Genomic DNA, 22,568 nt, shown 5'->3' with positions numbered 1-22,568 from the left:
TGCACAGATTGTGGAGAGCGCAGCATGCAACCACTATCAGTGACACACGATCTGGGGGGTATTGCAGTGCGCCCCCTGAGTGGTCCAGGCATTGGAAGCACACCTTGAGAAGACGGGGGTACTGTCTACCACCGCCCTTATGGAGGCGTGGCTCCTGTTGCACCGCTGCTCGGCCTCTGTTTTTGGGTGGTGGATAGGTGTCATGAGCCACCTTTTGAGTGGATAGCCCTTGTCACCCAGCAGCCATCCATCCAGCTGGGCTGGAGCACTGAAGAGCCCTGGCACCTGGGAGTGTCTCAGGATGTAAGCGTCATGGGAGCTGCCTGGGTACCTTGCACAGACTTGCAGAATCTGCATCCTGTGGTCACACACTATCTGCACGTTCATGGAGTGGAATCCTTTCCTGTTGACAAAGGCTCCTGGCTCACCCACTGACGCCTTGATAGCCACATGTGTGCAGTCAATGGCACTCTGGATGTGGGGGAACCCAGCAATCGCCGCAAAGCCTCTGGCTCACTCATCCTGACTGGCCTCGTCTGTACGGAAATGAATGAAAGTCAATGCACGCCTGAACTTCTGTCACCAGCTTGACGCAACTGTGGACAGCAGATTGGGAGACTCCGCAAAGATCACCCATTGACGCCTGGAAAGAGCCGGAGGCATAGAAATTTAGGGCCACCATGACCTCCAGAGCCACTGGCGTGGGGTGTCCATCCACACAGTCCGAGCTGATCTCAGGGCCGATTCTCTGATCACTGTCATGGAGGTCACTATCTCCCTTGAGAGACGGCGCCTCCTTCAGCATTGCATCTCAGACATATTGAGGTAGCTGCTTCGCCGCCTGTATACCCTGGCAGCAGGATAGTGGCGTCTTCTGTGGTCCCTTCCACCTTGGCCTTCCTGTTGGCCCTGCGCCCCTTGTGCCTGCACCTCTCCTCCCACAGGTCGCTCCGCTGGAAGCTGAATCGGGACACCTGACCTCCTCCTCCTTCTGACCCTCTCTTCCTGCTCAGAGGAGGTGCCTCTAGTGAAGACCACAATCCCCATTACCAGGGTAAGGGAAGGCTGTCTGATACCTGGAAGGCCCCACACTCTGTGAATCCTCTGGGGGCCTGGAAGACAACACTAAGTCCTGAACTGAAGCTTCTAAACGATCTGAATGCAGCGCTGAGGCGAAATGAAGCTGTCCTGTTCACAGAAGCAAGCAGCTGCAAATGATACCAAAACTACTCATTATTTGCTTTGTACAAGCCCACCCTCTTATCCTGCCCATGGATGAGATTTTGCAAATTGTGGCCTGCCCGCCTGCCGTTTTGCCCGTGCGATGTCCTGAAAATTGCACAGGCTTCATAAGCATGGAGACAATTGGTCTCTCAAGGGCCTTAGCTGGCCACTTAATTAATGGCGGGCGCGCCTTCGTCTTCATTGCGTGCCCGCCTAGCGAAATACTGTGAGAGTGCGCGGTGACATTGGGATGCCCATCCGATGTCAACACGCTTTATTTCACGCACAGGCATGTCGGCTAAACACCCACACGTCAAGGGGAAAATTCTGCCCCAGATATTTGTGAACAAGTCAGAATGACTACATTGTACAGTGATTTGGAACAAATCAGATTGAGGAACTACTTGAAAGTTCACAGGCCTATTTCCACTCACCTGGAGTCTAGCGTAACTCTTACCTCTCAACATACCAGCTTCCAGTATTATGCTGGATCCTGGCTGAACTAGGAAGGCAGGAACACAGGAACAGAGGTTGGCAATTTAATTTCTCATGCCTGTTCTGCCATTCACTGAGATAATTACTGATCTGTGACCTAACTCCATAGACCTGCCTTTGCCCCATGTCCTTTAATACCTTTGGTTAACAAAGGTCTACCAATATCAGATTTAAAATTAACAATAAATTTATCAACTACCATTTGCAGAAGAAAGTTTCAAATTTCTACCACCTTCGTGATTAAAAGTGTTTTACTAACTTCAATTCACAAATGATATTCTGTGTGGCTGTGACAAAAGTAAACTTTCCCTCTTCATCCTCCTCGACCTGCAGACATTGACACGGTTAACCGCACCATTCTCCGCCAATGCCTCTCCACTGTGTCCAGCTGGGTAGGACTGCTCTCACATGGTTCCATTTTTATTTACCTACTTGTTGCTAAAGAATCACTTGCAATGGCTTCTCTTCCTGTTTCTGCACTGTTATCTCTGGTGTACCGTACAGATCAATCCTTTCCCCCCTCCTATTTCTGACCTACATGCTGCTCCTCATTGAAAGGCATGGAGTTAGTGTTGACATGTATGCTGATGACACGCAGCTCTGTTTCACCACCACCCCTCTCCACTTATCAGACTGCTTATCCAACATTCAGTACTGGATAAGCAGAAATTTCCTCCAATTAAATATTGAGAAGACTGAAGCCATTGTTTTCTATTAGTCCTCACTCCAAACTCTCTGCCCTAACTGCTACCTCATCCCTCTCCCTGGCAACAGTCTGAGATTAAGCCACTCTGTTCACAACCTTTGTGTCACATTTGATCCTGAGATGAGCTTCCAACCTCATATTTGTGCCATGTCTGTCTGCCTTCACCACTGTCTCAGTTTATCTCTTGCTGAAACCCTCATCCATGTCTTGGTTACGTCTGGACTCAACTTTTCCACATGCTGCTAACTTGTCTCCCACATTCTATTCTCCATTAACTTGAAGTTATCCAAATCTCTGCTGCCCATCTCTTAACTCACAGCAAGTCCCGTTTCCCTATCACCCTGGTGTTTGCTGACCTACATTGGCTCCTGGGCAAGCAATGTCTTGATTGTAAAATTCTTATCCTTGTTTTCAAATCCCTCCATGGCCTTGCCCTTCCCTATCTCTGTAATCTCCTCCAACCCACAACCCTCTGAGATATCTGCACTCCTCTAATTCTGGCCTCTTGTGTATTACCAGTCATAATTGCTCCACCATTGGTGGCTGTGGCTTCAGTTGCCTAGATCCTAAAATCTGGAATTCCCTCCCTACACTACTTTGTCACTCTACCTCATTTTTCTCCTTTAGGACACTACTTAAAAGCTACCTCTTTGACCAAGCTTTTGGTCATCTGATGTAACATCACCATTTATGGCTTGGTGTCATACTTCATTTTAAAATGTTCCTGTGAAGTGCCCTGGGATGTTTCATTATATTAAACGTGCTCTCTAAATATGAGTTGTTGTTGTTCTGAAAGATTTGGCCCTACTTTTGAGACAATGCCTCCTAGTCCTAGATTCCCCAACCAGCTGAAATAGTTCCCCTTCAATAACCCTAAGAGTTCCCCTTAATATTTGAAAACTTTGAACAAACCACTACTTAATCTTGTGAATTCCAGGAATACAAGCCTATAGCTTTGGGTAACCTCTCCTTGTAATTCAATTTTGAGCCTAGGGCTGGAATTTTCTGTGCCTGCTGGCGTCGATCATGTTCGGCGGCATGAGTGGACAAAAGGGTGAGAAGGCCAAAAATCAGTTTCAGACATCAGGAACCTTGTTGTAATACATTAGTATTTTGTTATAAGGCCAGCTTGCCGGACTCATCCACCCCCTGCCCACCAATTGCATCGTCCACCTACATCAGCGGGAAAACACACCGACATGTTTCACAACAGCATATATAAGGTGTGCAGATGGCGGGCTGCACTTCGCTTGGGACTTTAAGGTTTGTTTGCCTACCTTGCTCTGGTCAGCTCTCGCAGTCATCAGTGTCAGGCTTCACAGATAGCACCACATAACTTTTAGGGGCTCACGGGCAGGTCTCTACCTACCAGATCAGCCATACATGGGTGGTTTTTCAATGGCTGCAGGGTAAGGGCTTGCTTGGGGAAGGGGGAGAAGTGGCGTCAGGCAAGGGAAGAGGCTGCAGGACGAGGGCTGTACTAGGTATCCCAGGGTGTGTGTAGGGACACATGTTGATCTGTTCAAGTGGCCTCAAGATGGTGAGGGCTGAGGAGGCAGTGTCCAGAGGAGAATAGGCCAGATGGAAACGTGAGGGTGTGTGTAAGAGAGTGAGTGGTGATGTCCCTTGAGCTGATAGTGAGTGAGTGATGGGCTTGAGCGTGTCAGTTTAGAGTGATGAGATGATTGCCTTACCCTGGCAGCACAAATGAAATCATTCATCCTCTATCTGCATTGGATGGCCAACCTCTTCCGTGCAACATTGGCACTGACCACTACTACCATCGCCTACCAAGCCGGCGTGGTAATGTAGCTGCCCCTTCTGCTGCCAGGGTGGGGACATAGGACATCCCAGCGGGCCTCCACGGTGCCCAAAAAGCGCTTGGGGGCTGAAGTCTTCTTGCCTTTCGGGGTCATGTCATCTTTGCTGCAATCCTGGGCTGGAAGCACTGAGCACAGCCATGCTTTAAATGTGGTGCCTGGCATGATGAAGCGGCAAGGTGACGCCTTGGCAGGTGAATTGGAGCCTGCCCGCCATCAAAATGGCGCGTATCCCAGGAATGCGTAATTAATGCGGTGGGTTTGGAACGATACGGCATGAACAGCCATCATTGTGGCTGACGGGAAAAATGCCCACTACTGCACTTAGTGCAAATCTGGGACGATTCTGCCCCAGGTATCATTTCGGTAAATCTACACTGTATATGCACACCTCACTTCCACACTCTCCCCCGGCTCCACTTGAACTTTGGAACAGGAAATCTTTGGGCAGCTCCATTTCTTGGGGTCAACCTGCTGTCATTAGCTTCATTAGGGGAAGGTGGAAGCTTTGTCCCTTACAAGGCTGTTCATGATAGTAAGGATTTGGTACAACTGAGTTCCTGGGCAGAATCTTCTGGTCTGAAACATAAGTTGGAAGGCGTGAGTGAAAGTGAGAGTGATTTCCACTTGGGGACGTGACCGCTGACTATGTGGGATTTTGTGCTGGTCAGCTCATTAGATTTGCATGTATGAGGAGCACAGTAAATCATGTAGTGCGGGCGGGAAGGATGTTGACATTCCCACTGCTTCCCCCTCAGCTGAACCATAGCAAATAGAAATGCAGGGTTGCCTGGAGCCAGCATCATGTATGTCTCAGGTGATCTGAGAACAAGTTGCAGGGACCCACCTAGTCAGCATAATCTTTGAAACTGTCCCTCTGGCCCTGAGCATTTCAGTCAAAGGGAAGTCCTGTAGCTAGCACTGGTTTACCTCCGGCCTGCCCCCACCCTACCATGGGCAAGCCCATTCCCGAGGACCACAGATGATTTCTCCTCTCGCTCATACATCCATATGCATGGAGACTGCAGCATTGACCAGGTTAATGAAAGCTGTGTCTGAGCATCCGCCCTCAAAAACTATTGCGCTTCCCGCCATCACCCTCATGGCATATTTGAAAGACCCTTTCCTTGCCATCATAGACGTACCTTCCACCCCATTATCAGCCACGACCATGTATCCAGCACCCTTGTGGTTCTAAACCAGCACATTGTTGTCGTAAACCCCCCACAACAAGCCCCCCACCCCACCATGGTCCCCGTTAGCTACCTCCTGCCCCCCTCCCATTATCCCTCCCTCCATCTCACTCACAGCCCCCACTCCCCCCACCTTGGGCAACTTGAGTTGGCCTTCAGTGCAGACTTTACTGCAGCTTCTGACCTTATTGGGATCTTGATGTTATGAGACCCATGCACCAGGGAGAAAACCTGCTGCCCTGTGGGCTTCACCATAGAGAGGAGAACATGCCTGAACATGGTTCTCATGTAATTGACTCATGAGTATTAGGGTGTCCCTTTAGTCACCAAATTGTGCTCACCTTGAACTCCACCCACCTGAAAAGGCCCTCCTCCCACTTCAAAAATTCACATGTACAGAGCAGCTGTATTGTGAAGAAGAGCTTTGAGAAAATGGTGCACATCATTTTCTAGACACACTCCACCACCTTCTACCCTCTCCCCATCATCCATCAACTTCTCCCCATCACCGCTGTTACCCTTGAACCTCCCCCTGTTACCTTTGAGTCTATAATCATCAACCTCCACATGCCTCCTCTCCCCTCTGAGCCTACACCAGTTACCAACTCCATGTTCACATTGACCCTGACCCCTTCCATTATCCGCACCACCTGTTTTGTCTTTTTCCATAACACCTCCATGAGACCATCCGCTACTGAACCATGACCTGGATGCTGCCCTGGACCCTACCGCATCCCACTCCCCCATCTCACTGTGACTGCACTCTTTGTTGTCCAGTACCCTCAGTTCAACCCCCAGGACCCCACCCCACTGTAGACAGCACCAACCCGGCCCTTTAGGGCCATCTCTTTCCTGCCAACCCCACCCGGAAACCAAACTCCACCCATTAACTGGAACCCCACACACAACATGCAAGACCCAATTACCTCCCTCCCACATCCCTGCAACCTCACATCCACTCCCTGACTCCGTCCCTGCCCTGGACTTCTTCCCTCCCTCAGCCAGCCCACCTGCCCCACGCTCCTTAGATCGCCACCTCGCCTTGTTGAACAATACACCTCAATACTCACTCCAACTCCAGCAAGTTGACTACCTTTCCTGCTGCACGCCATTTATATGCAGGCTTAAATCTGAGGGCACGTATTATTTGCTCGCTAATAATTTAATTGGGAAGGGGAACTTAATTCCGGCAAGCTGGCCTTTTAATCAGTATGCATGACATGCAGACGCATGCAAATGCACTTCCAAATGCTTGCTGTCAGGAAGCTTGACTTGCCTTCAAGCTTCCCTGAGCTTAATTGTAAAAGTTCATCCTACCATTGGGAAGCTGAAGTTTGGTCTTCCACTCAATTAAGATCCCCCCGCGCCCCCCTCCTTCCTTCCTGCTCCCGGGAGCAGCACAAGATTCCACCACCTGTTTCTTTCTCATGGGGCACACTTTACTTGCATGCCTAACATTTTACAATGGTACCTGCTTTGAGAATGAAGGATTTGCTTTTGATATTTCTCTAACTGAATGTATGCCAAATTCAATTCATTTTGTATTGTTGACTTGTCTTTGTATCCCTTAATACAGTTTAACAGTAGAATATCCCACTGGGATCTGAGACTGAATGCAACTCAAATTGATGTTTGTTTCAAGTTTACATTTCAAAGATTCCACTTAATAAAAATCATGTATGCTATTGACTCATTTTGCAAACTAACTGTAAAGCACTTAATCTATATTACTTCTTCCAACATAGAACTCTATTCAGCTCTATGTCAGTTTTTGGTTCATTGCATGGCAGAAAGTTGCTTAACCTACATTATCTGAATTCCTGAATGGACTGCAATTAGGAGTTCTCAATATTCTTTTGTGTTCTTTGCTAATACTAAATTTTAAAACATTTTCAAAGCATAGATTTTCAGTGTGGCTTTGCTTCTAGGATCAGCGGGGTATATTTAAAAGCACACTTAATATCTACTCTAAAATTATCTAATTCTGTTGGAGCATGATAATGCCATTTTATAAGTAGCTGAACCATGTCCTATGAGTGCTTTCAAGGTTGCTGGGCTACGCTGAATTCATTCTGAACCTCACTCTGAGAAGTTTAGCTTTGTGACATGATTCACATCATAGCAGAAAAAGTCATTCACACTGAAACATCACTGAAAAGCTTTGTCGAACACTCTAGGTTGGTGATAACCCTTAGGTAATTGTCAATTCAGAACAATAATGGTCATGAAGACGCAAAGCAGCTGATGTAATTTCAGTGTACGTCCTCTTCAGTCTGCAGTTCATAATGGTCAGTAAGTTAGAATTCATATGTGATGAGAGGTATATTAAAACCTAATTATATTTTAAATTATTTACTGTTTTCAATAGTTTTCTTTTATTTAAAGAACACAGTTGTGAATAATTTGTGGTTTCTTCCATTTCTACATAAAAAGTTATAGATTTCCTTAATTATGACCTCATTGACTATTACACTGGGAGAGCAAATTTCATGCACCTGCACCAACTGAGAACTGCAATGGGTAAAAAAAGGTCATTTACTCACAGTTATGACATGTTGCCCCAGAATATCCTGTTCCCTCACAATTGCATTTAAAGCTATCCCAGGTTTGCGTGCATCTTCCTCCATGCTCACAGTGATTTGGTAAGCACCTGTCAGAATGCAATGCAGAAAAGTTTAAGGTACTAACTGAAATACAGACTAATGTCTGTTCTATGCAAAGGTGTATAGGCACAACATTTTGGGAGTCAAACTCACCAGGATATCAGTTAACATTTCTAGAGCAATTAATCCTCGTTGAAGAATGGACTAAGATTAATTATCAATTTAATGAAAACAAATTGAATATGTAATAAGATAGCAAATGACAAAAATGAAAATGAGAATTAGGAAAAAATAAAGACGTCACAAATGCTCTGCATAATAATGCATTTTATGGATGTATTAACTTGCAGATAGATCTTTTTTTTCTGTTGTAGGGAATTACAACAGAGAATCTTTGAAGAAAGAAATATATGCTGACACAAAGTGTGAAAAAATATGCAATAAAATACATTAACATATGGAACATTGAAATATTGGTGATTACAGTAAAACAAAAATTACACCTACATTCTCAGCACATCAATCATCCCTTGCCATCACATATTCAGCTTTCCTTAAATTACATTTCAAAATGCATGCTTCGCTGCGTCATTTTTATTCTCCAAAAAACAGTGCTACACACTCTCAACAATCCACATCATCAATATTTTGGAGAAAATGTACAATCTAAGAAATATGCTTCAAAATTCTTCCAATGACTCTTCAGACACCTATCGATATTTCTTCTGCATCTACTACATTTTTGTCAGCTATAATTCAGAAAAAATACAACTTTTGAAGAAATTTATAAATAAAGAATATAGAAATTACTGTTGGAAACATATCCAGGAAAATGGTTAAGGTATTGGTAGGGCATGTTTCCCTTTAAACACAAGCGCTAATCCATTTATTTTAAAGGTCAACCCCTTTAAAGGCAAATGTTGAAAGCCAGGGTTGTGAGCACCCTACAACATGAGTTCCACTGGCTTAGTTGGCACCCAATGTGTCTATAAAAGTTGGTATGCCAAATGAGCTGAGGCATACCAGCCTTCAAATAAGTAGTGAGCTTTCCATGTGTTGTGCAGGCTAGGAAAGAAGTCTGGACTTCAAAGAAAGAAACATTTAAGAACAAATACTTGACCTACTCCCTTACAAGCTCTGGAGGAGTCAGGGTTGGAGGGCACCGACAGGATCTTGTCCCCATGGATTCTGTGTAGAAGAACATAGGATCAAGAGTAGGCCATTTAATCCTTCAAGCCTGTTCCACGATTCAATGAGATCATAGCTGATCAGTAACCTAATCTCACACCCCTTTGGATAACAAATATCTATCAAATTCAGATTTAAAATTTACTATTGATCTAGCAATTATGGGGCCCAAGAATTAAAATGTGATGAAAAATTTGAAGGTGGCAATGGTCGAGCCACGATTAGCATATTACATGCAGTTTTGGATATGTCATTATGGAAAGGACATCAAATCTAATGACCATTTACAGCATAGATTCATCAGAATAATGTCAAGAATGGGAAATTATAACTATGATGAAAGGTGTGATACTGGATTATTTCTACCAGAGCAGATAATGCAAAAATTAAATGATTCATCTTGGCCTCCTGCTGAGGTTCCCAACATCACAGATGCCCATTTTCAGCCAGTTTGATGCACTCCATGTGATACCAATAAATAGCTGAATGCATTGGATACTGCAAAGACTATGTGTCCTGACACCTTCCTGGCTGTATTGCTGAAGATTTGTGCTCCAGGACTTTCCACCTCGCTCACCAAGCTGTTCCACAACAGCTACAACACAGGCATCTTTGCAACAATGTGCAAAATTGTCCAGGTATGTCCTGTTCATTAAAAGCAGGACAAATCCAATCCGGTCAATTGTTGTCACATCAGTCTACTTTCAATTGTCAGCAAAGTGATGGAAAGTGTAATTTACAGTGCTGTCAAGCAACCCTCATTCACCAATAACCTGCTTACCGATGCTCAGTTTGGGTTCACCGGGCCACTGAGGTAAAGTCTTCGTTACCACCTTGGTCCAAACACGGACCAAAGGGTTGAATTCCAGAGGTAAGGTGGGGTGATGCCCTTGATATCAAGGCAGCATTTGACAGAGTGTGGTATCAAGGTGGCCTAGTAAAATTAAAATCAATGGGGATAAAGGGGAGAATTCTCCTTAGGCTGTAGTCATAGCAGCACAAAGGATGATGGTTATGGTTGTTGGAGGTCAATCATCTCAGCCCCAGGACATCATTGCTGGAGTTCCTCAGGGCAGTGTCCTAAGCTCAACCATCTCTTGCTGCTTCATCATAAGGTCAGAAGTGGGGATGCTCACTGATGATTGCAGTGTTCAGTTCCATTTGAAACTCCTCAGAGAATGAAGCAGTCCATGCCTGCATGTAGCAAGACCTGAACAACATTCAGGCTTGGGCTGATGGTAGCAAGTTTCATGCCACACAAGTACCAGGAAATGGCCATTCCCAACAAAAGAGAACCTATCTCCCCTTGACATTTAATGGCATTACCATTTCTGAATCCCAGGATGTAGATGGTGCAGATTCAGATAGTGGAGATTCAGACAAAAATATATTTCTTGCAGAACATTCTGATATTTCATAGAAAGTTCAGAAACTTAAAGAATAATTTCATTTTAGTTACAGAAGACCATAACAGCCAACAAGAAATTATTATGAAACATCAGCAGCATGGGGCACCTTTTATCATGCAACATTACTGTGTTTAATGATTTGAAACCCATCTAATTCATTCACTTGTTTTAATGCTGAATATTTAAATTATTGTAGATCATTTGTATACTATGTCTTTATGAATCCATTAACGGTATTTCCCTTCAGCTTCTAATGTCTGTTATAAAATCCCAGGATAAATTGCAGTGTTTGTACCATTTCTCTACGATGTCACACTGGAACTTTCAGCATTCTCAATGAGCTGAAACTGTTGGTTGTGATATAGGGAGGCATGCACCCACCAAGTTTCCAATGGCTGCCTCTCCCATCTCCTATCATTCTGGGTTAAATTTCTTCCTTGAGGTGTGATCTGAATGTTTCATGTTCCAAGTTAATAATTTCTGAAATCATTATTGCAATATTCAAGTTTGACTGGGGAAGAGCATACAAGTGGGTGCTTTAATTACATATGACAGATGGATGCATATTAAAAGGATTTCCATTTTTTGATAAGTTGTAATCAACTGCTTGACATTTAGAACAATGAAACAGTGCATCTGGGTTAATTTAAATATCTGATAGATTTGTGCAATCGACTCATTTAAAAACAAAGGATATAGAACACTTTGGGAACTCCATTAAAAATATCTACATATCTATATTAATCTTGGATTTGGCAGCATTTTGATACAGAATTTGCAATCATTCACAAGTAATTTTGTAATTCACGTCTAAGTAGTTTATTTCTTTTCATCATAATCTCTTTCAATTTACATAATGTTCAAAAAAGTATGTTGTGCGCTACAAATGTCAAATTTGAATAAATACCATAAGGAACACTTGAGAAGAATCCATTGATTACTAGAAAAGCTAATGGCACACAAATTGGGTTTCACAAATGCAAGCCTGAGTGCTACTTAAATTGTAAACTCTATTGTAATATTTATACATAATTAGAAATATTTCAACTCTTGAGCTTTCATGAATGTATTCAGCAGAATTTTAACATCACTTTCATTGCACAAACATAATTTGTTCCATGCCACATAAACACAGCAGTCATTGTGTAAAGTATCCTTGGAGTCTTATTTGTCACACTGGATGTTTTGCATGAGATGCTGATAATATGATATTCTCAATAGCAAGTAGATTCAACTTTAGGTGCAGCATCAGCCATTCTTTAAATGATGTTTTACCCCGCAAAGCAAGCCAAGCTCAATTGGAAAGTAACTAGGATACCTATCTCTTTCAGGAATTATGGGGGAACAACCCACACAATCCTCTCCTGCACTACTGAAAGCCGGTCATTGTCAATTGCATTGATTACAGGAGCATTCAGTGTAAGGTTCACTGCATAGGTCACTAAAGTTCCTTTTCCCTCTCTTCAAAGGCTGTGGTGTTTGAGGTTGGATGTTCTGGGGGGTGCGGGGGTGGTGGTGGTGATGGTGGTGCGTGGGGGGTAGTGGTAATAGGGGTTGAGCAGAGTGTGGAGTTTTCAGTCCTGGTGAGTGTACAGCAGGGAGGTTGATGTCAAATGGCACACCATGACATTTTGAAATTTCCATGGAGATCCTTGTGAAACAAGTGAAGAATAGAAAGGAGTTCCTCTCTTTCAGATGGATGAGAGGTGACCAATCTAATTAGACAACAACTGTTGAAACAGGTGGCTGGGCAGACTAATACCAAACAGATAGTTCACTAGGACATGCATACAGTATATCAAGAATGTTAACGAACCTCCCAAGATTGCCAAAGTGCAACTCCTCTTCACAGCTCTTTCATTCTCTACATATAGTTGCAGTGCTAAACTTTAACCCCAGCACTACCAATCCTTTCCCCTCTTGCTTGACAATTCTCTCCTTCAATCACAAGACATTTGATTATGTCTCCTGCTAATTCTCACAGACAAGTTGCCCACACTGTTGCATCTTCCTCTCATCTGCACACTATGTATGCCAAATTGCATCACACATACTCATAACCTTTCAAAAGGGCACACACACTAACCATCTTCCATTCTTCTTGCTGGAGAAATTGGCACATAATCAGTGGGAGACTGGATGAAAAAGAACATGCCAGATTGGAAACTCTGACACTAATGTCAATGCCCCATTGACACCATTTGCAGTGGGAGGACACACAGCATTGGAGACTGCAAGCGTAAATAGACCAGTAATGAAACAAAAACCATCCCAATGAAATCCCCTCTGAGTGTGTCCCAATCATATTTTATTTCCTTTTGCCCTTAACTGATCTCCCTAGCCCCCAGAACTAAGTACAGTTCACCTTTACTATCAATCTCTATTGGGTTATGAGTTAACAAAGCAGGAAATGAGTTAAGGATATTATAGCACCCCTATTTTTAAAATATACTTTAAATTCATTTGGAAACATTGGGCTGAAAAGCAATGGAAAATTGTGATCAATTTAAAGTACACCAATGGTAATATTTGATTGAAAATACAAAATATTTCGAGAGATACCTCATTAGGTACATCAGGCAAGTTTGGATTTTGAGTTGAAAATTAATGTAAAAATGATAAAACCAGTGACAATCATAAAAAAGACCTTCCAAAAGTTGATCTCGGCAAGACTAATATTGTGAATGGCTAAAATTGTTTACTTAGTTCATCTAATAATATTAGATGACCAAAGCAACAAAATATTTAAATACAAGTACAGTAATTGCTCAAGAAACACTCAACATGAATGTAACTGTGCAATGAAGCTGGCGATGAGGAGAATACTTCAGTGTGATGTGCAACTTACAACATTTTATAGGTGTGAAAACTGGAACTTGAAAACCAAAGGGAAGGGGACATGCTGAAAATTGGTAAAAATTGTTTAGCGAGAAGACTAACTAACGAGAAGTTCCTTGGACTAACACAAGAGCAAAGTGGTGTGGCTGATTATGGCAAGAAGATGATGTACTGTAGAGTCATATGGAACACTGCTACCATCTGAAAAAGGGGACAGAGCGAGAGACAAACAAAGAATATGAATAGATAACATGATGAAATAGGCAAGTGCAACATCAGGGACTAATACAATCCAACCATGCAAATGCAGGGAAGTGTGGGACACATTGGTTGCTGGCCTCCAGGACAGAGAAAAAGAGTGAAGTAAGCTGTTCAACATTAAATAAAATTGCAACAAGAGCAAAATACTGCAGTTGCTGGAGATCTGAAATAAAAATGGAAAGTACTGAAAAAACTCAGTAGATTTGGCAGCATTTTTTTATGCATTCACAGGATGTGGGCTTCGCTGGATGGGCCAGCATTTATTGCCCATCCCTAGTTGCCCTTAAGAAGGTGGTGGTGACCTGCCTTCTTGAACCGCTGCAGCCCATGTGGTACACCCACAGTGCTGGTAGGAATGGAGTCCCAGGATTTTGACCCAGCAACAGTGAAGGAACGATGATATATTTACAAGTCAGGATGGTGAGTGGCTTGGAGGGGATTTTCTAGGTGGTGGTATTCCCATCTATCTGCTGCCCTTTTCCTTCTAGATGGTAGTGGTCGTGAGTTTTGAAGGTGCTGTCAAAGGAGCCTTGGTGAGTTCCTGCAGTGCATCTTATAGATGGTACACAGTGCTGCTGCTGTGCGTCGGTGGTGGAGGGAGTGAATGTTTGTGGATCAAGTGGTATGCTTTGTCCTGGATGGTGTCAAGCTTCTTGAGTGCCGTGGGAGCTATACTCATCCAGGCAAGTGGGGAGTATTCCACCATACTCCTGGCTTGTGCCTTGTAGATGGTGGACAGGCTCTGGGGAGTCAGGAGGTGAGTTACTCATGGCACGATTCCTAGCCTCTGACCTGCTCTTTATATGGCTAGTCCAGTTCAGTTTCTGTTCAATGGTAACCCCCAGGATGTCGAGAGTGGGGGATTCAGTGATGGTAATGCCATCAAGGGGCGATGGTTGGATTCTCTCTTGTTGGAGATGGAGAGAGAAACAGAATTAATGTTGCGAGTCCAATATTACACTTCTTTGAAACTGAAGAAAGGTAGGAATATGATGGATTTTATGCTGTTGAAAAAGCGACGTGGGCTGGTGGAGCAAAAGAGAAGGTCAAGGAGAGGTTAGAGAACGGGGGAGATTAAATGACAGGGATGTTATAGAACAGAAGGCAAAGGGAGTGGTAATAGCAATATAAAGATACAAAGCATAGGTCCAGAGTAGGTGTTAATAGCAGAATAAAGGTCAGGACTGTCTGAAAGCAAAATGGCAGAATGTGTTAATTGCAGATTTGCTACTTAAATCTTCTTAGTTCAGGGCATAAGGGGCTTTGGCACCAACACTTTGATGCTTTGGCACTAATGTCTTACAGACATCACATTAGTTTATAGAAAACATAAAAATAATTCTTGAATGACATTTTATTTTCTGTATAATGACTTTGTATAATTTTAACTATCAGCATCAATCCAAAATAGGCTACAGGTAACAGGAAATTAATTCATGCCAAGAAGTGTAACATCCATTTAGCAATAGGTAACCTACTCACACATAGTAATGAAGCAATTTATCTTTATTTCAGCAAATATATTGTGACATCTCACTTATGTTATAAGATTCAACATGAAATTGTAATGTCATTCATTTCATACTATGCAGACACAAGTAGTTAGAAAAGGACTTAATGCTGTTTTGAATCATCAAATTTACAAATTTTGCTTTGATAAATTGCTATATAATAATCAAGGTAGGATTATCATATACAGTCACTGAAGATTTTGTATAGGTTAGTTAACAGTGCAACTTTAAAGTGACTTGAATTATTTAGGATTATGCAACAAGTCTCATGAAGAGTATGTATTTTTCCATAATTTATTTCATTTTTAAAAAATCATTTACGAGGCGTGACGTCACTGGCTATGCCAGCATTTCTTGCCCATCACTAACTGGTCTTGAGAAGGTGGTGGTGAGCTGCCTCCTTGAACCGCTGCAGCCCATGTGGTGTAGGCACACCCACAGTGCTGGTAGGGAGGGAGTTCCAGGATTTTGACCCAGCAACATTGAAGGAATGGCGATATATTTCCAAGTCAGGATGGTGAGTGGTTTGGAGGGGATCTTCTAGGTGATGGTGTTCCCATCTATCTGCTGTTTTTGTCCTTCTAGATGGTAGTGGTCATGGGTTTTGGAGGTGTGTTTGAAGGAGTGGTGGTGAGTTCCTGAAGTGCAGTAAACACTGTCGCCATTGTGCATCGGTGGTGAAGTGTATGTTTTAGGAGGTGGTGCCAATCAAGTGGGCTACTTTGCCTTGGCATGTGTCAAGCTCCTTGAGTATTGTTGGAGCTGCACTCATCCAGCCAAGTGGGGAGTATTCCATCCCACTCCTAACTTGTGCCTTGTAGATGGTGGACAGCTTTTGCAGAGTCAGGAGGTCAGTTACTTGCCGCAGCATTCCCAGCCTCTGACCTGCTCTTGTAGCTACAGTATTTAGGTAGTTAGTCCAGTTCAACTTCTGGTCAATGGTAACTCCCAGGATGTTGATAGTGGGGGAATTATTGATAGTAATGCAATTGAATGTCAAACGGTGATGGTTAGATTCTCTCTAGTTGGAGGTGGTCATTGCCTGGCACTTGTGTGGCGCAAATGTTAATTGCCACTTGTCAGACCAAGCCTGGATACTGTCCAGTGCTTGCTGCATTTGGACATGGACTGCTTCAGTATCTGAGGGGTCATGAATGGTGTTGAACATTGTGTAATCATTCGCGAACAGCCCTACTTCTGATCTTATGATGGAAGGAAGGTCATTGATGAGGCAGCTGAAGATGGTTGGGCCTAGGGCACTACACTGAGGAACTCCTGCAGTGATGTCCTAGAACTGAGGTGATTGACCTTCAACAACCACAACCATCTTCCTTTGTGCTAGGTATGACTTCAACGAGTGGAGAATTTTCCCCCTGATGACAATTGACTCCAGTTTTGCTAGGCCTCCTTGACGCCACACTCAGTCAAATTCTGCCTTGATGTCAAAGGCAGTCACTCTCACCTCACCTCTGGAGTTCAGCTCTTATGTCCATGTTTGAACCAAGGCTGTAATGAATTCAAAAGCTGATTCACCCTGGGAGAACCCAAAGCGAACGTCAGTGAGCAGGTCATTGCTAAGCAAATGCCACTTGATAGCACTGTTGATGACCTCTTCCATTACCTTAGTGATGATGGAGAGTAGACTGATGGAGCAGTAGTTGGCTGAGTTGGATTTGTCCTGCTTTTTGTGTACAGGACATACCTGGGCAATTTTGCACATGGCCGGGTAAATGCCAGTGTTATAGCTGTACTGGAACAGCTTGGCTAGGTGCGTGCCAACTTTTGGAGCACAAATCTTCAATACTGTTGCCGGAATATTATCAGGGCCCATAACCTTTGCAGTGTCCAGTGCCTTCAGCTGTTTCTTGATATCACGTGGTGTCATGGAGATATTAATGTATTTAATGTTATTGGAATTTTTTTTAACATAGAGATTTAGTCTGTGGACATGTCTGTGTGTCTTAATTGGATTAAAGCCAACTAGTCTGGGTGTTTTGATGTATAATAGTTTTGAGATATAAACACAGAGGTAGAGGACATTAGCATTTTGTTGAATAGAGCATTCAAAGACTGGGGGTGAAATCTTGCATCAAGCTAGGAGACACCAAACAATGTTTATATTACTAATAAAATTGGTGCTATGAAAGGGGTTTTATTGTTAGAAGAGGTGGAGTTCAAAGGGCCTGATGATACAATGAGAATTTACATTCAAAGGGGAGTGCTGGGTATAACAGAAAGCAGTTTTGTGTGTGCAGAGCAGAGGCATGTAACATCAAATCAGCTGTCAGCCTACAACTGTCTGCAAAGGAACCAAAGTGAAAGGAACCTCATTTTGAATTTGTAAGGTGAAAATGCTTTGCCTGGTGTCTGCTTAGAGTCCGTGGGTTGTTGTCGCCTTAGTGGAGATTAGTTTGGGAATTTGTTAAAAAGTTACGATGGTAGTAATTTGTAGCCATGTGTATATGTTTAACTTGTGTAAATTAATAAATGTCTCATGTAGTTTGATATAAAAACCTTTCGAGAACTGGTGGTCTTATTCCTGAACTTAAAGCTGCATCTCAGACATACCACTTGAAAATATAGGTTTTGAGTGTTGTTTAAAGTTTACCTCTGGAATTTTAAATAACAGCATTTACCAGCTGCTGTGCCATAACAATTGGGGGCTGTTGTGGGATAAAATTTATAATTCCTTGATTAGATTGGAATTGGTAAATCTTAGGGTTACGAGTATGAGAAGCACTTTGAACAGGATTTGATGAGGTTTTTTAGAAGTGGTGAGACTGCAAGGTGGCTTTGGCAATTGCTAAGACTTGTCTGGGAGTGAAATATATAATTCTGATTGGGTTGGAAAAAAATAACTAAAAGTAAGTTAACAGAGTTGCCAGATAAGTTAAAATTGGGGTTACCTGAGGGTGCTAGGAAATCAGATATAATTAAAAGTATAGCACAGCATCTACAGTTGAAAGTGAGACCTAACACTAGTGAGTCACAGCTGGAGGTAGTGAGACTTCAGTTACAAATGAAGACACTTGAATTTGAACAAGCAAAGGATCTGAAAAAGCTTGCATTAGAAGCAAAGGACAGAGAAATGGCTTTTAAAAGGGAACAGGTAGAAAGGCAGGAGAGAGAAAGAAAACAGGAAAGGGAATTAGAAATTGTGAAGACAGAGAAGGAGGAAAGAGAAAAAGAAAGAGAGGGAGTTCCAACTGAAAATGTTGGCAGTTAAAAAAGAGATGCCAGTAGGTGAGGGAGGACTTATCTCCAAAGTAAAACCCAGTAGGGAGATGTTTAAATTTGTACAGTCTCTTCCAAAGTTTGAGGGAAAAGATACTGAAGCATTCTTTATTTCATTTGAGAAGCTAGCTAAACAGGTGAAATGGCCACTTGAAAATTGGACGTTATTATTTCAGTCCACGTTAGCGGATAGGGCGCAAGACATATATGCTTCACTATCAGAAGAAATGTCAATGAATTATGATGTGGTGAAAAGGGCTATTTTGAGTGCATATGAGTTGGTTCCTGAAACATACAGGCAGAAATTTAGGAATATGAGAAAACAACCTGGGCAAACTTATATTGAGTTTGAAAGAGTAAAACAAAGGGCAGAATTTTGCCCTTGGTGGGCGAGCAGGCCCCACCGGCTTGGGGGCAAGTGGGCAGCCGAGCCCTGCCGCCGAAGCTGGGCCCGCCGCCATTTTGAGTGGGCGGGCCAATTAAGGCCCGCCTAGTGGCCCGCCCGACAGGAAGCTCATAGAGTGCACTGATCCCTGAGGCAAAGTGCTGTCTCAGGGAATTTACTGACGGGTAAGAAAAGTCAAAAAATAGAGAAATATTAAAATTATTAACATGTCTCCCTCATGTGACAATGTCACACATGCTAATAAGAAACACATAAAGTTTATTAAATTTTTAAAAAACAGACATGAAACTTCATCCCGCCAGTGGATGAAGTTTCATGAATAATCTGGAGCCCGCTGGGGCTCCTGGCCTGCCCAACAGCCTTAAGCTTGAATGGGCATGGTCTTTAACAAGGTTAATTGGTCTGTCAATGGCCTTAATTGGCTATTGACAGGTCGGCGGGCGGACAGCTGATTTCACTGTCCACCCGCCTTCCTGAAGATTTAAATGGACCGGGATGACGTCAGGGGTTCCTCCCGATGTCATCCCACATCATTTTCCCCTTGGCGAGTGGGTCCCGCCCCCAAATCGCCGAGGGGAAAATCCTGGTGAAAGTAATTTTGACTGGTGGATACGGGCGTTAACAATTGAGACAACCTATGTAGCGCTTAGGGAAGTAATTCTTTTGGGAGAATTTAAAGATTCAATCCCTTCAGTGATGAGAACTCATATGGATTGATTCTGTAAGGCAAGCAGCAGAGATAGCTGATGATTATGAGTTAGTTCATAGAGCTAAACCTTTTTCTTGTCACCTTTTCAAATTGGAAAAGGATACAAAGTGGGAAGGTGAAAAGAAGATAGGTAGTCAGGGAATAGAAGGAGTAGCTAGAAGTTCCCAGGAAGCTTTTTCTCAGAATAAAAAGGAAGGTGCTGAAGGTAGAACTGACATTCGAAGATTGAAGTGTTTTCATTGTAATAAAGTGGGGCACACAATGTAAGTGTGTTACAAATTGCAGGGAAAATATGTTGGGGTACAGAAAAGTTCTGGAAGTAAAAGTACGGTGGGTTCTGAGGTTCAGGCACAGGAGAAACCAGTGGTTTGTTTACAGGTGAAACAGGGAGAGTCAGTGATAGGTGAAGAAGTGGGAATGTGTTCACAGCTCACTCAAGAAATGTTTAAAGACTGTGTGTGAAGGGAAAGTCTTTCCATGTGTACAGGGTGGAGTAGGTAAAGATGTTAAAATTTTAAGAGACACAGGGGCTAGTCAATCCTTAATGTTGTGGGATAGTGTTATTTGTTGTTCAAAGGGAGTATTGCAGGAGCGGGTAATAATAAGTGTGGTTCATGGAGATGCTGAATATATTCCATTGTGGAAGGTAAATTAAAGAGCAAATGGAAAACAGGTGAAGTTATTGTTGGAGTAGTGGACACATTTCACATTTTAGGGGTTAAATTTATTCTGAGTAATGATATAGCTGGATTGCAAATGTGGGTGATGCCCATGGTAGTTGAGCAGCCTGTACAAGTGTTTTCAAGAGAGGTGTTACAAAAGGAACATCCTGGATTGTTTCCTGATTTTGTTGTTTCGAGATCAAAGGTCCATTGGGAAGAACAATAAAAACAAGAAAGGCAGGTAGGTCAAAGACTAGAAGAAGGTGTTGAAGTCCAACTAGCTGGCTCCGTGTTTGATAACATTGTTCAGGAGGGAGAAATACAGGATAATTCAGCTGATGTGTTTAACTCAAAGAGGTTAGTGGTGTTACAGAAAAATGATTTGCAATTAAAGCAGTTACATCAGAAACCTTATTCAGAAACAGAAGCAAAATGTATTCCTATATGTTATTACCTTCCGGGAGATATTTTAATGAGAAAGTGGAGGTTAGATCATGTCTCAGTAAATGAAAGCTAGAGGGAGGTGCATCAGATTGTTATCCCATTAGGGTATAGAAATGAGATTCTGAATATTGCTCATTAAATTCCAATGGGGGGGGGGGGGGCATTTAGGAATTAGGAAAACACAGGAAAAGATACAGAGGTATTTCTTTTTTTGGTGAGGATTGCACAGGGATGTAGGCAAATTCTGTAGAACCTGTCATACATATCAAATAACAGGAAAACCACAGGCAGTGACTAAGTCATTGCCTTTAATCCCAATACCAGCATTTGAAGAATCTTTTACTAGGGTCATGATTGATTGAGTAGGAATCCTCCCTCAGACTAAAAGTAGAAATCAGTATTTACTGACAATAATGGATGTGTCTCCCAGGTTTCCTGAAGTGATATTTTTAAGAAATATTACAACTAAGAAGATTGTGGAGGAGTTAATTAATCTTTTACAAGATATGATTTACCCAAGGAAATACAATCAGATCAGGGGTCAAGTTTCATGTCACAGCTATTTACGGAAGTAATGAACAGTTTGGGGATAAAACAGTTTAAGTCAACAGTTTATCCTCCGGAGTCACAAGGAGCTTTGGAAAGATGGCACCAAACTTTAAAAACTATGATGACAGCATACTGTCAGGATTATCCACAGGATTGGGATACAAGAATTCCATTCTTATTATTTGTATTTGAGATGTTCCAAATGCATCAACTGGTTTTAGTGCTTCTGAACTAGTTCAGGGTCATGAGGTAAGGGGACCACTGAAATTGATTCATGAGAAATTGATGGGTCAAAATTCAGAAACTATTCTCCTGGATTATATATCAAATTTCAGGGAAAGATTGAACAGGGCATGTGAGTTGGCTAGGGAACATTTAAAGACATTACAGCAAATTATGAAAGTGAAGGCAGGTAAGAAAGCTAAAACTCGCAGTTTCTGGAGGGAAAGTATTAGTTTTTTAGCAGTACTAAATGATTCATGAAATGCAAGAGTTAGTGGGCCTTACAGGATCTAAAATAAATTGAGTGAAGTTAACTATTTAATAAATACTTCAGCTAGAAGAAAGAAGCAGTGGGTGTGTCATGTAAATATGCTTAAAAACTTTGACAGGGAAGAAGAACAAAAACACATATTAGTGATGGTGGATGATGAGAAGGAGGTAGAAGTGTAGGACTCTGAAATTGATTTTCTGCTAATCAAATTGGATAATGAGGGAGTGCTTGAAAATTTAAATTAAATATTGAGTTACCTTCCAAACAAATGTCAAAGTGATTTGGAAAAGCTATTGCAGTCACGCAAACCTATTTGTGGAAATAAGTTGGGAAAGACACATTTAGCTATACATGATGTATGTATAGAAATTTCATTTTCAATAAGGCAACATCCTGATAGAATAAATCCAGCAAAGTTATCACAAGTACAAAAAGAAACTGATTTCATGCTTCAAAATGTTATCATTGAGTCTAGTTGCAATAATTGGAGTTCGCCTTCTGTAACTCTTTCGAGTACATTCACAGTTCTTGACTTTTTTTTGTTCAAAGTCCTGGAGTGGGACATGAACCCACAACCTTCTGACTCAAAGGTGAGGGTGCTATGAACTGAGCCACAGCTGACACCTACCGAAACCGGATGGAACACAACGACTGTGTGTGGAATATCAAAAAGTGAATGAAGTGACAAAAGCGGATTCATATCCAATACCACGGTTGGAAGATTGCATTGAGAAAGTGGGACAATGGAAATTTATCACAGAGATTGACCTGCTAAAAGGATATTGACAGGTACTGTTGTCGGAGAGAGCAAAAGAGATATCAG

General features: G+C 42.5%; 1 protein-coding gene and 1 long non-coding RNA gene across 2 annotated transcripts in view; one reads left to right on the top strand and one right to left on the bottom strand.

The window, feature by feature from the left end:
- The window catches only part of LOC144678739 (contactin-associated protein-like 2), a 2,328,914-nt gene that overhangs the window by 1,059,609 nt on the left and 1,246,737 nt on the right, over positions 1-22,568 (bottom strand). Inside the window, exon 11 of the mRNA XM_078538599.1 lies at positions 7,982-8,088. Coding sequence (XP_078394725.1) covers positions 7,982-8,088 — 107 coding nt within the window. The remainder of the gene's footprint in view (positions 1-7,981; positions 8,089-22,568) is intronic.
- The window catches only part of LOC144678740 (uncharacterized), a 258,128-nt gene that overhangs the window by 170,157 nt on the left and 65,403 nt on the right, over positions 1-22,568 (top strand). The window contains exon 2 of the long non-coding RNA XR_013576167.1: positions 17,468-17,593. This is a non-coding gene — a long non-coding RNA (uncharacterized LOC144678740). The remainder of the gene's footprint in view (positions 1-17,467; positions 17,594-22,568) is intronic.

This window comes from Cetorhinus maximus, chromosome 3 (genome assembly GCF_964194155.1).
Source record: "Cetorhinus maximus chromosome 3, sCetMax3.hap1.1, whole genome shotgun sequence".
Lineage (NCBI taxonomy): Eukaryota > Metazoa > Chordata > Chondrichthyes > Lamniformes > Cetorhinidae > Cetorhinus > Cetorhinus maximus.
The sequence above is the reverse complement of the archived record's forward strand: the minus strand, read 5'-3'. Positions and strand labels throughout refer to the sequence as shown.